The sequence below is a fragment of the Chrysochloris asiatica genome, unplaced genomic scaffold (genome assembly GCF_000296735.1).
Source record: "Chrysochloris asiatica unplaced genomic scaffold, ChrAsi1.0 scaffold00040, whole genome shotgun sequence".
Taxonomy (NCBI): domain Eukaryota; kingdom Metazoa; phylum Chordata; class Mammalia; order Afrosoricida; family Chrysochloridae; genus Chrysochloris; species Chrysochloris asiatica.
The window spans coordinates 19207955-19223081 of NW_006408558.1; the positions used below are offsets into that span (position 1 = coordinate 19207955).

At 46.7% G+C, this 15127-nt stretch overlaps 2 protein-coding genes across 2 annotated transcripts; one reads left to right on the forward strand and one right to left on the reverse strand.

Moving 5' to 3' along the window:
* Positions 1 to 7386: 7386 nt before the first annotated feature.
* BANF1 (barrier to autointegration factor 1) lies at positions 7387 to 7904 on the reverse strand. Its single transcript, XM_006860903.1, has 2 exons — positions 7772 to 7904; positions 7387 to 7533 (listed from the first exon to the last, which is right to left on the reverse strand). The coding sequence occupies exons 1-2, from the start codon at positions 7892 to 7894 to the stop codon at positions 7387 to 7389; spliced, it is 270 nt and encodes an 89-aa protein (XP_006860965.1). The 5' UTR covers positions 7895 to 7904.
* A 2680-nt stretch (positions 7905 to 10584) lies between these two features.
* Positions 10585 to 12249, forward strand: EIF1AD (eukaryotic translation initiation factor 1A domain containing). Its single transcript, XM_006860904.1, has 5 exons — positions 10585 to 10755; positions 10893 to 11001; positions 11100 to 11208; positions 11381 to 11428; positions 11981 to 12249. The coding sequence occupies exons 1-5, from the start codon at positions 10669 to 10671 to the stop codon at positions 12123 to 12125; spliced, it is 498 nt and encodes a 165-aa protein (XP_006860966.1). The 5' UTR covers positions 10585 to 10668; the 3' UTR covers positions 12126 to 12249.
* The last annotated feature ends 2878 nt before the right edge of the window (positions 12250 to 15127 follow it).

Here is a 15127-nt window from a genome sequence, read left to right on the forward strand (position 1 = left end):
TACCTTTATATTTGTTACAGAGTTCCAACACCAACTCATGTGTTCCCCTTTGAGTTTCAGTAGAGATGGGTTCACCCTGGTGGACTGACTTTTCTTGCCTCGATGGCTCCAGGGCTAACAGCTTGCTTGATATTGTCAAAGACACATGCATTGTTGTTTTTTCCCCTTCCCCACTCCCTGGTAAGGAACTCTGGTAGCGTAGGGGTTACGAATCAGGCTGCGAACCTTACGGTCAGCAGTTTGAAACTACCAGCCGCTCCACGGGAGAAAAATGAGGCTTTCTGCTCCCGTAAAGATTTACAGCCTTGGAAACCCTGTAGAGGGTCGCTATGGGTCAGAACCGACTCGACGGCACATAACAACAACAACTCTCTGGTAGCATAGTGGTTACGAGTAGGACTGCTAATCTCACAGTCAGGAGTTTGAAACTAGCAGCTGCTCAGCAGGAGAAAGATAAGGCTCCCATAAAGATTTAGCCTCAGCAACCCTCACAAGGTCCCTATGAGTTGAAACGTACTCCATAGCAGATACCCACCACCACCCTCCACTCCCCCCATTGGTATTTCTTGTAAGAAGTATTTTCTGTTCCTCTAGCCATTCCAGGTTGGTCTGTATGCCTTTTCAATGGTGAGTGTCTCACCTCGGAATGTTCTGGCTGGGATTCAGAATTCCATCTAAAGCCCCATACTCTACAAAGCCTTACCAGGCGGTCTGTTTCCCTGGGCACATTCTAGTATCCTTTTAGATGATCCAACCAATCACAGGCTGAAGACAGACTTACAAGCATTCTGTAACCATCTTTCCCAATATTCCTTTCTATCCCCATTGAATGTCTATATTACACTAATATCCACTAAACAGTCAAGCACTTAAACATTATTTCCCCTCCTTTACCCATTCAGACTATGTCTCGATCCCTATATTGTGTTTTGTTAAGTGCCATTGAGTCGGTTCCAACCCATAGCAACCCTGTATAGCGTTTCCAAGTAGCGGCTGGTGAGCTTGAACCACCAACTTTGTGGTTCAAACCAACTCTGCAGTCCGGGGCATTAACCCACGGCACCACACCAGGACTCCCCCTATATCACAGAACCTTGTTTTCTAAGGCTGTACAAGACTTCTTTAAAGTGTTCCAAAGTAAAGCTGTCAGTTTGAGGACTAAATGTACATCTGACCCAAGCCATGGCATTTTCAATAACCTCATATGCACATGAAAGTTGGACAGTGAATAAGGAAGACCATAATAGAATTGATGCATCTGAGCTATGGTGTTGGAGAAGAATATTACAAGAACCATGGACTGCCAAAAGAACAAACCAATCTGTGTTGGATGAAGTACAGTCAGAGTGCTCCTTGGAATCCAGGATGGCCAGACTTCATCTCTCATACTTAGGACATATTGTGAGGAGGGACTAGCTACTGGAGAAAGATCTCATGTTTGGTAAAGTGGAGGGTTGGAGAAGAAGAGGAAGAACCCCAGCCAGATGGATTGGCACAGTGGAAGCAGAGATGAGCTCAGATGTAGCAACAACTGTGAAGTTGGTGCAGGACTGGGCAGTGTTTCGTTCTGTTGTACATAGGGTTGCTCTGAGTTGGTGCTGACTCGATGGCACCTAACAACAAACTACCATTACATTCAATGATATACAGGGATTATGATTTCAGGTAACATTGGTACAAAAAAACACAGTTAAGGATTCTGTATGGGCTGGTCCAGAAGGAGTTGCATGGGCGTGGCGGTGGGGGAGCATCCTGAGCACTGTACTGGGTGATAGCGACCCCACTGTGTTGGCACTGAGAACAACCTAGCCCCTGGCCCCCACCACCTGGGTCTGCTTTTTTCTTTGACATGCCAAGCTTGGTCCCTTCGTTCTTTGGTCCCTTTGTCCTGCCTGGGTTCGAACTCAGAGATGCATCCCATTCTAAATGCCCTTTGCTCCACTGCCCCAGGCCTGATCCAGGAACCTGTTTGGGATGTACTGTATAGCCCAGTTCCAAACTCAAGGTGAGAAAGCAGGTCTCAGCCCCTGCAGAACAAAGCCTGTGGGTGAACCCAGGAAGGGCGAGGGATGGACCCGAGTAGCCAGCACATCCTGCAGAGCTCAGGCAAGCAAGTCAGAGAGCCAGAGCCAGGGAGGAGTAACAGGTAACCCACCCACGTGGTCGGGGACCTAGGGAAGGGCTTTGCAGAGGAGGGCCTCTCCACCACTCACAGAGCATGGGGACAAGCCACAGCATCAGGGCTGGAAAGCCATGGCCCTGCTAAGCCCCCACCTAAGCACACTGGCTTTGTGTGTTAATGGAGCAAAGGGGACTCTAGGTGACCCTTCCAAGAAAACATCAGAAATGTAGAATGGTCTAGAATCCCAAGGAGATCCTCATAACCAACTCTGTCTGGGTCAGGAGGTGGACTGTGGCTCAAAGTGGACTGTGCAGTGACCACCTAATGTTCCTTCCAGGTAGGACCTCTCCCTTGCCCAGTACTCCTGTCCATGAGAATAGTCTCTGAGTCACCGAATGACTTCTCTGTCCTCAGCTCTTTGTTTGGTTTCCATTATCCTTCTTTTATTCTGAGACGTAGCTAATAAACAGAAAAGCACACAGGGCATATACAGTCAGTTTAATATTATAAAGCCAACGCCTAGTTACAAGACAGCACAAGAAATGGAAACTGCCACATTCACCCACACACCTTTCCATCTCTCTCACCCTCTTCCCTCCTCCCAAGGTATTCACTGACTTTGGTAATCTGTTTTTCCTTGTTTTAATGTTGTTTTTAGGTGCTTTCAAGTCGGTTTGGTGTCATAGTGACCCTATGCACAACAGAAAGAAACACTGCCTGGTCCTACACCAATGTCTCAATCGTTGCTACGCCCACACCCATTGCTGTTGCCACTGTACCACTCCATCTCATTGGGGGTCTTCCTCGTTTTCGCTGACCCTCCACTTTACCAGCATGATGTCTTTCTCCAGGGACTGGTCCCTCCTGATAATATGTCCGAAGTATGAAAGACGAAGTCTGGTCATCTTGACTTCTAAGGAGCATTCTAGCTATACGTCTTCCAACACAGATGTGTTTTTTTTTTTGTTTTTTTTTTTTAAGTTTTTATTGTGAATTATGTGATAGTTTACATGGGAGAACATTAGCTTTATATTCATCCTATCGTATAATGTTTCATTACCATGATTACAACTCCCTCCATGCATCATCAAACAACCAAAGGGTATACCCTGCAAGCCTGCCCCTCGGTCGCCAGCACACTCTTCCTCTCTGGGTCTAGAGTGTGTTTGTTCTTTTGACAGTCTGTGATGCTTTCAATATTCTCCTCCAAAAGCCTAACTCAAATGCATCAATTCTTTATTCATTGTCCAACTTTCACATGCATTTGAGGTTAATGAAAATACTGTGGCTTAGGTCAGGCACACCTTACTCCTGAAACTGACATCTTCACTCTTTAACCCTTTAAAGAGGTCTCATGCAGCTGATTTCCCTAATGCACCACGCTGTTTGATTTCTTGACTGCAGCATTATGAATGTTGATGGTTAATATGAGCAAAATGAAGCCTTTGCAGAGATAATAACGTGGAGAGATGGAGCAGCTGCAGACTCTGGACCCAGGGAGGGAGAGGGCCGTGTGCTGACAACCAGGGCGGGGGGAAGCAGGCTTGTAGGATGTACCCTTTTGTTGGTTGGTGATGCGTGGAGGGGATTGTAACCATGGCAGTGAAACAATATACGATAGGATGAATGTAAAACTAATGTTCTCCCATGTAAACTATCACATAATTCACAATAAAACATGAAAAAAAAATGAAGTCTTCGACAGCTTCAATCTTTTTTCCGTTTATATGGATGTTATTTATTGGTTCACTGGTGAGGATTTTTGTTTTCTTTACACTGGGATCCAACCCATACTTCATCAGTATTTTAAGTCTTCTCTTTCAGCAAGCAAGATCGTATCATCTGCATGTCACCGGTTATTAATGACTTTCTCCAATCCTGATGCCACCTTTTTCTTTATGTAATCCAGTTTTTCAGATTATTTGTTCAGCATAGATTGAATAAGTGTGGTGAAAGAATACAACCCTGGTGCACACCTTTAATTTTAATCCATTCAGCGCTCCCCTGTTTTTCAACAACTGCCTCTTGGTCTACGTACAGGTTCCTCATGAGCACAATGAAGTGTTCTGGAATACTCATTCTCCACAATGTTGTCCATAGCATGCTATGATCCACACAATTGAAAGCCTTTGTGTGCATCACAAAGGTAATACTTTACTTTTTAATTGCAGGAATGGAATCACACCATCTTCTGATTTGTATTGTTTGCTCAGTAATTTCCGTGAAACTCATCAGTTGTTTGTTGTTTCCAATACTATGAGGTACTCCAAGGTCTGAATGTACTTCCTTTAGTACGTTTTTTGCCATTAGAGCTGTTTCTGATTAGGGACTACTATAAGCAAGGTTGCTATGACCGTTTGCCCTGGTCTCCTGGGGCAGGTGTTCTGGAGTTTCCAGGGCACATACCTGGGAATGGAATTGCTGGGTCACAGGGTGTGTGGTATTTTGTTTTTACTAAAATAACACCCACTACTTTCTACAGGGCTCATGCCAGTTTATACTCCCACCAAGTGGCTATCATTTCCTACTGCTCATCTCAACACTTATTGTCAGACTTCAGTTTTGCCAATTCAATGGTTGTGTAATGACATCTCATTTGCATTTCCCTGATTACTAATGAAATTGAACACTTGTTCCCATGTTGACTTGCTATTTGGGTATTGTCTTTGGTCTGTCTCCTACGTCTCTTACCCCTTTTTCTATTGTATTCTCAGGTTTTCTGACTGACACATGCACTGGACACAGCCCTTAGTTGCTGATGTTACCAGTTGTCCTCCATTGCCTCTTAACTCTCTTTATGGTAACTTTTGTTTTTAATTTGTATTTTTAAAGTAACTTTTTGTTGTTGCAATTATACACAGCAAAAACACATACCAATCTTCTACACTTATAGACCAGTAACGCTGATTACAATGAGTTGGGCAACCATTGTCTCTCTCCTCCATTAACATAAATCCAGTGCCACCTCAGCTTCCTAGTCAATCTTTCGACTTCCTGTTGTCAGTTTGATCCCATATAGCTAGATCTTAAGAGAGCATGATACTAAAGGCAGACATTCTTTAGAAGTTAAACTATGGTTTGGTTTTTAAAAAGCTCTGGGGACAGTTTTTGTTTAAGGTTTAAAGATTATTTTAGGGCAATTGTTTTAGGAGTTTGTGCAGCCTCCATGGCTCCAGAAAAACCTTGAGTTTCATGAGAATTCCGAATTTTGTTCTGTTTTTCCCCTTTGATAAGGAATCTTTCTACAGAATCTGTGATCCAAATGTTTAGCAATGGTGGCCAGGCACCATCCAATCCAGTTCTTCTGGTCTCCTGGCAAAGGAGGCAGTTGTTCATAGGGCAACCAGCCACGCATTCTATATCCTATTTCTGATTCTCCTGGTTCTTCATGCTACAGACCAATTGTTGTGCTTTTACATTGCTGTTGTTAAGTGCCCTTGAGTCAGTTGTGACCCATAGCCACCCTATATAGGGTTTCTGAGGAGTGGCTGGAGAGCTTGAACCGCTGACTTTGCAGTTCAAACCGACTTTACAGTCCAGTGCATTAACCCATAACACCACACCAGGGCATTTTAAGATCCCTATGTGGTGCTGTGGGTTAATGCGCCAGACTGTAAAGCCATTTGAACTGCAAGGTCGGTGGTTCAAGCTCACCAGCTGTTCCTCAGAAACCCTATACAAGGTTTGGGTTGCTATGGGTCGGGATCAACTCAACAGCACTTCACAAGTATTATGTGGAGTCCTGGTGTGGTGCTGTGGACTAATGCATCACACTGCAAAGCCGTTTGAACTGCAAGGTTGGTGGTTCAAGCTCACCAGCTGCTCCTCAGAAACCCTATACAAGGTTTGGGTCGCGATCAACTCGACAGCACTTCACAACGACAAGTATTACGCGGAGTCCTGGTGCTTCAGTGAAAGTTACAACCAAGAAAACCCCATGATGCAGTTCCACTCTAAGACACAGAATCTCCTAAGTCGCAAATCGACAACTCCACGGAGCACAGTTCTACTCTGATACAGGTCACTGTGCGTACTGGTTAATAAACACATTTCTAATATGAATGGCGTTGAATATCTTTTTTCAAAAATTCATCCCTAGACAGATAGTAAAAATCTACTGATGAAAAACTCAACTTTGTTTTTAATATCCGCCCTCCTCTCACCAGACTATACAGGTCCTGTGAGGAGGCTGTGTACGTACCGTAAGCAAGTAACTCCCTAATGGCGCAGAATGCTAAGTGGGGCTGGGTGTTAACACTGCCAGCATTTTGACTTTCAGAATTGTTTCATTTTCAAAGTGGGGATCTGAGGCTCAGAGAGGCCTTCTTAGTAGCCAGTCCAGGAACAAGTTAGTCTCTTTGAATCTCATTTCCTCATCAGTAAAAACAAACACTACTGTAAGAATCTTATTTTTGGACCTAGTAATGTTTGATCCAGGTCAGAAATGAAATGTACTAAACTGAACTGTTATGGGACTTTTCTCTCAGCTATGACATCATGCTCCCCTTCCCAAGACAGATGGCTAAATTCCTGCCCACCCACCCATCCACCCTGGAAAACACAGGACCAAGGGAAGTGAGCTTGTACCCACATCCTGTCCACTCTTCCTGGTATCCGACTCCCACTGAAGTTGCCACCAGGTGCTGCCTGGTCTAGCTGTTGACTCCAGTGTGGAACAGCCTGGCGCGCCTGGCTCCCAGGAAGCATCAGCCCACTCTCTCCCACATTACTCAGGGATTGAGACATTCGGAGGCACCTGGCTTGAGTGGCTGCCCTGGGAGTGGGAAGGTAAGTTTCGGTCTGTGTTGATAAGGTGTTCAGGGACACCTTCTGGGTCCCTGGGGAAAAGGCCACTCCCTGGCCACTTACTTCTCAACACACCAAGCCCAGACATGAAGGCCACTGACTTTATTGATTTAAAAAACTTTACAAGGGCAGTGACTGTTCTACCAGAAGGAGCCAAACGGCCTTAAAATAGACCAGAGATGAAGGTAAGAGTGAGGAAGGGACCGGGAATCCACTCAGGACCGCTGGTAACTGTCGTCAGGGAACTGGCAGGGGAAATGAGGACAGGGACTCGTGCAAGTGAGAATTCCACAAAGGCTGAAATTGTGAGGGGAGCGAATTCCTAAAAGGCCCTGGAGCACATTGGAGGTGAGCATGACAACAGCAAACTTGTCCTTTGCAGAGGACAGGAGAGGAGTCCCCACTCCACCACACTCTGGAGACCCAGGCCTGCGGACATGGGGGCTCCCCAGGCAGCATCACAAGAAGGCGTCACACCACTCTCGAAGGCACACAAAGCACTTCCGGGACTGATTAGCATTGGCGCCACACGTGTCCTTGAGCCATTCTCGGAAGAGGTCTTCATCTTTCTTTAGCACCAGAAACTGCCCGAGGACCACATACGCCTGCAAAAACAGCAGAGTAAAGGGCGTGTCACAAAGTGCATTGTGGGTCTAAGCCACCTGGAATCAGGTGTGCACAGCAAGTGTGCTCACCTGCTTCACCTCCCCCAGATAGCCAGGCTCTGGATGTCTCTCAGATCACACCTTGATCTCCACTTCCCTTCAACAGACATGCCCACCTTCCTCACCCCCAATCTGCCACCCCTACACCATCTCCAGGCAACATGCCATCAACCCACACCTTGTCGAAGCCCCTCTCCTCCAGTTTCTTGCCCAGAACATCACCAATCCCGGCCAGGCTCCTCACTGGCTTTTCCCCCATGGGCTCTGCCACGAAGTCTCGGTGCTTTTCGGAGGTTGTCATCTTGATGGGGTTTAATCTGGGAATCCCAACACAAACAGGTTAGAGCTTCAGACTGGAACTCTGAGGAGGCCTATTAAGCAATCCCTTGTATGGTGCTGTGGGCTAATGCGCTGGACCACAAAGTCGGTTTGAACAGCAAGGTCAGCAGTTCAAGCTCATGAGGTGCTCCTTGACAACCTTATATAGGGTCGCTATGAGTTGTAACCAACTCAAGGGCACTTGACCATAATGAAGGGGTGGGGGAAAATAGGTGGCTCTGTATGATAAGCACTGGACTGTGAACCATAGGTCAACGGTTTGAGCCTCCCAGCCACCCTCCAGGAAAAGAAGAGGCTTTCTGCTCCAACCATGATTTACAGACTGGAAATCTCAGGGTAGCTATAAGTTTGCACTATCTAGACGGCACTTAACAACACAAACGGGGTGCTGATGTGGCACTATAAGATATGTACCGGACTGATAATCACAAGGTTGGCAGTTCAAACCCACCAACTTCTCATCAGAAACCCTATACAGGCTAGGAGTTGGAACCAAAGTCACTTAACAATAATGATACTAAGGAACCTACAATGACCATTAAGGTGGCTTACTGGATCACCTCATTCATGGACATGAAAACCAAGGTGCAAGGAAAATCCTTTCTCCACTACAGGTAGTCTCCCACTTAAGTATTCCAGTTACCACCATGCTTGTGTTTACATCTTATCATTAGAAATATATACTACATAGAATACAGGGTCGTCAGGAGGCATAGCTGATGAACAACAATGCTACTGATGATAGTCACTCTCAGATGTTTAATTATATGATTTACAACTCAAAACACTGCCATTTTCTGAAATAATAATAATAATAAAAGGTATGTGTGCCACTTACATGCGCACTTACTTATCACATAAGGAATGCCACTGTAAGTTCGGGACTACCAGTATTCAGAAGAGATTCACTTACTTCCTGTAGGTACAAACTTATGCTACCTCTAGGGAAGAGCAAAGTCCTCCTGCTCTTAACAGGTGGCTGAGTGTCAGGCATTGGGAAGATTCCCCAAGTCTGCAGCCAACGCCTGCCCTGCGACTGTCCCTCTCTCTGTGACCTTGGCTGGGCAAAGGCACTACCCAGGATGCGACGGCTACCCGATCTTAAAAGCAGACGCATGGCGTCTCCGTGACACCCGCCTCCCACCTGCTGCTCAGAGCGGGAGGCGCAAGCCGCCTGGCTCCCGCGCCAGCAGGGTCCCCGCCAGGCTCCAGCCACACTCCATCCTGCCGCCCCGCCCCTCCGCGCGCCGCCCCGCCCCGCCCCGCCTCCTCCACGCGCAGAGCAAAGTTCTCTCTGAAGGCGCGTCCCTAGCCCCCTACCACATTTTCGCGCCCCTCTCCTCCCTGCCGTCCCGCGCCCACTCTGGCTCCCAGCTCGGCCCCCATTCCACAGCACGCGCTAACCAGCGACTCACCCGTAACGGCTCCTCCCGGCTGCTCCCGCCACTAGCTCAACCACTAGAACTTTCTTCTACTTCCGCTTCCGGTTCGACTCTAGACCCGCCTTCTAAAAATTGGGCACGTCTAGCCACGAAGGGCCATAGAGATGAAGCGTTCCGGTCCTCCACCGCACCCTTAGTGGGCGCTCCTTTCTGAACGTTTTGCGGGAAGTCAGACTACGATCCATGGCCTCGCTTCTCGGGCAACCTTTCTGGTCTCGGAGCAGAGACCGGAGGAGAAATTTTTCATTCTCCGCTATCCGACCCCCGGAACTCAAGAACTTAGCCCCGGCCAACCAGGTGCTGGGAAGAGTTATCAGTGACGGACAACATGGGAGCGGGGGTAGCCGGAAGATTTCCCAGTACGCACCGGAAGGTTTCCGAGTATTCACCGGAAGTACCGTTTTCGGAAGGGTCCTACTGAGGCTCACGTCATTCTCGATTGGTGGGATATTGAAAATCTGAGTTCAAGCCGGAGCCACTGCCGTGACCACCCGCAAATCTCTTTTCTGTACTTTCGTTGACTCCTTTGCGAGTTGAGTCGTGGACGATCCACTCTCAGCTTCCAGCCTCGGAGGACAGGGTCACCGTGCTAGCACCCGTGTAAGAGTCGAGGACCTGAGAGTGAGTGCGGGTCTCCCAGGATACAGGAGAGCGTGGAGGGCAGGGGATGATAATTAGGATAGACGTGTCAGAGTTTCCTTTGGAAACCGTCAGTTCTTATTACTGGTGCGGACCATCGCGGTGGGCTTCTAACTGATCTCTGCTTTTATGTGTTGAGAGATCATAGGATGTGTGGTTGTGTTTGACTTGGGATGGCCAAGCATGTCACTCTAGAAAACGTGTAGTTTCATGGTTACAGAAGTACTTAGAACAGGAGTTGGTTTTGAGCGCACATGGTGTTACATGTTTGGTGTTACATCATCTCATTCTAATACCAGTGTTTTGAGTTGGCTTGATTTCTCTGTTTGCTTAAACAGCCCTAGAAAGGTTGAACAACTGGGAAGGAACCTAGGTAGGATTTGAATCCAGGCAGTAAGAATTCAGAGCATCTGCCCTTACTCAGGAGGCCTGGTGTGGCACTGTGGGTTAATGCACCAGACTGCAGAGTCGTTTGAATTGCAAGGTCGGCGGTTCAAGCTCACCAATTGCTCCTTGGAAACCCTATACTGTCACTTCTCAATCAAAGGCCCCTTTCCATCTTCAAAACAGCCCTGGACTCTGCCTGCCCGTCAAGGCACTCAAGAGGAAGAATTGGCAGTCTTTGTGTCCCTCATACCCCAGGACGGGCCCCAACATGTCTCAGGCCACCAAGAGGAAGCATGTGGTAAAGGAGGTGCTGGGAGAACACATGGTGCCCTCCGACCAGCAGCAGATTGTGAGGGTGAGTGGCATGGGGCACCAATTTGCACAGCCCTCTACCCCTTACCCCTGTTGGGCTCTAAGGGGTAGAGTGTGTGCTGTTCAGATGTGTTTGATTTGATGAAAAGACGTACTCATTCTCGCTTGCTCCTGGACCAGGTACTTAAGACCCCAGGAAACAACCTGCATGAGGTGGAGACAGCCCAGGGGCAGCGCTTCTTGGTGAGCATGCCCTCCAAGTATCGCAAGAACATCTGGATTAAGAGAGGTGAGAGAGGTGGTCCCCTGGGCAATAGGACCATTTCCTGTAGCCTTGATCTCCCATGTGCCAGGATTGATCTAGCCTTTCCTCCCTTCTCCTTATAGGGGACTTTCTCATTGTTGACCCCATCGAGGAGGGAGAGAAGGTGAAGGCTGAGATCTCCTTTGTGCTCTGCAAGGACCATGTGCGCTCTCTGCAGAAGGAGGGGCTCTGGTAGGGTCTTCCCTTCGATCCTTTACGCCCTGGCTTCTGGGGGGCATGGACTTTCTAGCCTTGGAACTCGGTGAGGGAAGGTCCTGGCATTCCAGGCAGGGACAGCTGGAAGCAGCTCTTTTGCAGAGAAACTTACCTGTCCCTTCTGACCTTACCTTTTCTTCTGGTTCAGGCCTGAAGCCTTCTCTGAAGTGGCTGAGAAACACAGCATCAGGAACAGGTGAGGAACTGGGGAAGACAGGAAATAGAGGTCTAAGCCGTGGTGTCGCGCTTCCTTGGTTCCTGGTAAAAGCTCCTTCATATATGATGAAACATGTGGCCTGAGGATGGCTTGAGAGAGTGTTGTTGTTGTTAAGTGCCGTAGAGTCTATTCTGACCCATAGCAACCCTGTATGGGGTTTCCAAGGAGCAGCTTGAGAGATTGGCCAGGCTCAAATCTTGGTTTTGCCATTAATCTCTCAAGTTTCAGTTATCTTATCAATAAAATGGGAGCTTTATAAAAGTACCTGGTAGGGATGTAATGTGGGCCTAATGAGCGTTACTTGGTGGTGGTAGAATCTTTATTATTATTAACTAAAACCAGAGGCTCTAGCAGACTTTGGGGCTAGGATTAGGGATGGGGCATTCTTTTGCCTGTTTCCTTGGCCAAGTTTTCCAACTACTTTGACTCTCTCTCCCCTTTTAATCTTTAAGGGAGTGTCTATGGGGCCTTTGGTGACAGAGCTAGTTTTCCCAGGCGGCATTAGGCTAACGTACCCTCTTCCCCATGCAGACAGACTCAGCCTGAACTCCCAACCGAGCCCCAGTCTTCAGGAGATGAATCCAGCTCTGAAGATGATTCTGATCTCTTTGTTAACACCAACCGCAGACAGTATCACGAGAGTGAGGAGGAGAGTGAAGAGGAAGAGGCAGCCTGAGACCCCAGGCTTTCCACACTGCTTACTCAGAGACTAGTTCCTGGCTCCCCTGGGCTTGGACATTCCCAGGGTGCCTTGCACTCATCCCCCACTGGATGGGGACACAGCCAGGCCCCTCTCTGAAGAGACTCTATACTCATTCCTGTTCTTGTGACTTTGAAGCCCAGTAGAATGTCATGAGGCATCTTGGACTGTCGACTCTTTAAAAATGGTTTTCATGTTCCATCATGAAATGCAGTTTTCGCTTAAGTGTCTGGTAGATAACCTCCGTCAGACTAAAGAAGTTTGCTTCTGTTCCTACCTTACTAAAGAGTTGGGGTTTTTTTCCCCTGTAATCAGCAGGATTGGATTGTGACATCTATTGAGATCACCCGAAGCTTTGTTTCGTTGCTATAGTGAATTACATGAGTAGATTACCTAATGCAGAACCATTCTTGTAGTCTGATATAAACCTCACTTCCAAGCAAACACAAAAGTGGCCGTGGTGTCAACTCCAACTCATGGGGATGCCCTGAAGCTTCCGAGTAGAACTGTGCTCCACAGGGTTTTAGTGGCTGATTTTCCAAAAGTGGATTACCAGGCCTTTCTTCTGAGGTGCCTCTGGGTACGGTCAAGCTCCCAGCCTTTCAGTTAGCTGTGGATCGTGTGCCCCCAGGATTTTTATGCCTGTTGAGCTAATTACTGTTAAATTTCGTGTAAATGATTTCCTTTCCCTCTTTTGGTGTCAGCATTTTGCTAGCCTCGTAGAATAAGTTTGGAAACAATCTTTTTCTACAGACTTTGTTTATAACAGAAATTTTTTGTTTCCTGAAAATTTGGTAGAACGTCTTTATAAAACTTCTGTTTCGTGCCTTTTTTAAGGGATACCTTTTCTACTTTTTTCATTTCTTTGATGACATCTTACCTACTCAGCTTTTCTATCCTTCTTAGAGTCAAATTTGGTAATTTTTATTTTTCTAGAATCATGTGCTTTGTGTAGATTTTAATTTGGGGGCAAAAATATGTAGTGTGAAAGCTAGACAGTGAATAAGGAAGACTGAAGAAGAGTTGATGCATTTGAATTATGATATCCTTATGTACCGTGGAGTCAGTTCCGACTCATAGCTACCCTGTACAGGGTTTCCGAGGCTGTAAATCTTCACGGGAGCAGAAAGTCTCATCTTTCTCCCGCGGAACAGCTGGTAGTTTCAAACTGCTGACCGGAGATTAGGAGCCCGATTCATAATCACTACACTACCAGAGTTCCTTGAATTATGGTATTGGCAAAGAATATTGAATATACCGTGGACTGCCAGAAAAATGAACAAATCTGGCTTGCGAGAAGTTCAGCCAGAGTGCTCTTTAGAAAGGAGGGTGGTGAAACTTTGTCTCATGTCCTTTGGACATGTCAGGAGGGACCAGTCCCTGGGGATAGACACCATGCTTGGTAAAGCAGAGGGTCCAGGATAGAGGAAGCCCCTCAACAAGGTGCATTGACACAGTAGCTGCAACGGTAAGCTCAGACAGCTACAGCTCTGAGACTGGCATAGACGCAGGCAGTGTTTCATTCTGATCATGGTTTCACTGTGGGTCAGAACCAACTTGATGGCAATGAACAACAGTGTTGAAGTTACTTGGAAATTCTTGTAAGTGACACAACCCAACTTGTATTAGCAGAAGCAAACAGTTCATGGGCCTGAAGTCTGAGGGTAGAACCTTGGACGGAGTAGACCCAGGGCTAGAATCCTTTCATCAGGACGCTCCTCATGTTTCTCGGATTGTCTCAGGTTCTCTGATGATCCATTCCATTTTCTCCTGCAGGGGATGTCTACAGGAAGCACTAGTCTCCACACACACTGTGTAGATTTCTCCAGAATCCTTGTATTTCAGGGATGACCAGTCATCTGCTCAGGTCTCTTGCCCTTTGCTAAGCACTTGTGTTGGCCAGGCGTGGTGGAGGCAGGAGTGGCCACACTTGATCCATATAACATGTCTCTCCTGCCGTAGGCTCTGATATCAGGGTATGTATAAGAGGTGGTGACAGATACAACTAACAAATATACGAGTATTTGAAGTATCTCATTTCTTTAAATAGCTTAGTAAGAGATCTGTCTACCTTACTGATCATTTCCTTTTGTTTCTTTGAGTGTATTTGTTTATTTGCTAGCTGCTTTAGTTGTATGCATAAGTTAATTTCAGTCTTGTTTTATAATGTACTTGATGGCTATAAATGTTCCTCTAGTTACTCTGAATGTTCATCATTTTATCATGTGTGTCAGTGTGAGCTTATTTTTGGCATTGTCAACTTAGCCCTAAGTTTTCTCCAGCTCTTTCAATGAGTCTATGAGCTACGTATTCATGTCGTCCCAGCTTAAAAAAACCCAAACCCTTTTAATCTATTTCTCTTATAAGCCATTTAGTGTCTGTAGGATGCTGCTAAGATGGAGGGGGAAGATCTTTATATTCTGCTTACTACTTCCCTTTGAACATATCCTTCCTTGCATGAAATTTAGTATTCTATATTTTTCTAGAATCATGTATTTTAATTTTTTTGGCAGAGTGATACGGAATATAAAAACTGGATAAAGAATAAGGAAGACCAAAGAAAAATTGATGTCTTTGAATTACGGTATTGGCAAAGAATATTGGAACAAATGCTGAATCTGGATTCCACCCCTGTTCGCCCAGCTTACTATTGGGACCCACCCTGTATGAGTGGATCTCCCGGAATGAGTTAAATGTTGTAGAAGCCTTTTTCCCCAGTGCCTGGGCCATGTGACTAGTTACCGGACAGTGCCTGGTAGAAATAGGTTCCAGACTGTGACAGTCTTGTCACCAACTGTGCCCCCCAGACCATTTCCCTAGGGCTGTTCTACGCAGCCCAGCTCATTTTGTAGATGGACCAAAAGGCACAAGGACAATCTGTGGTGGCCACGTGGCTTTTCTGCTTTCATCTGTGAACGTGGTGTAATACCTCAGTCCTTTTCGCACGTAAGCACAGTCTGTGCATTCCTGGGATAAAA

What these genes read in the sequence shown, in the direction of transcription:
- BANF1 (XM_006860903.1), bottom strand. Translation starts at nt 7,894, where the DNA reads ATGACAACCTCCGAAAAGCACCGAGACTTCGTGGCAGAGCCCATGGGG. An exon ending in AGGAGAGGGGCTTCGACAAG is followed by an intron (nt 7,534 to 7,771) that starts GTGTGGGTTGAT and finishes CTGTTTTTGCAG; the next exon opens with GCGTATGTGGTCCTCGGGCA.
- EIF1AD (XM_006860904.1), top strand. Translation starts at nt 10,669, where the DNA reads ATGTCTCAGGCCACCAAGAGGAAGCATGTGGTAAAGGAGGTGCTGGGA. An exon ending in ACCAGCAGCAGATTGTGAGG is followed by an intron (nt 10,756 to 10,892) that starts GTGAGTGGCATG and finishes CTCCTGGACCAG; the next exon opens with GTACTTAAGACCCCAGGAAA. An exon ending in GAACATCTGGATTAAGAGAG is followed by an intron (nt 11,002 to 11,099) that starts GTGAGAGAGGTG and finishes TTCTCCTTATAG; the next exon opens with GGGACTTTCTCATTGTTGAC.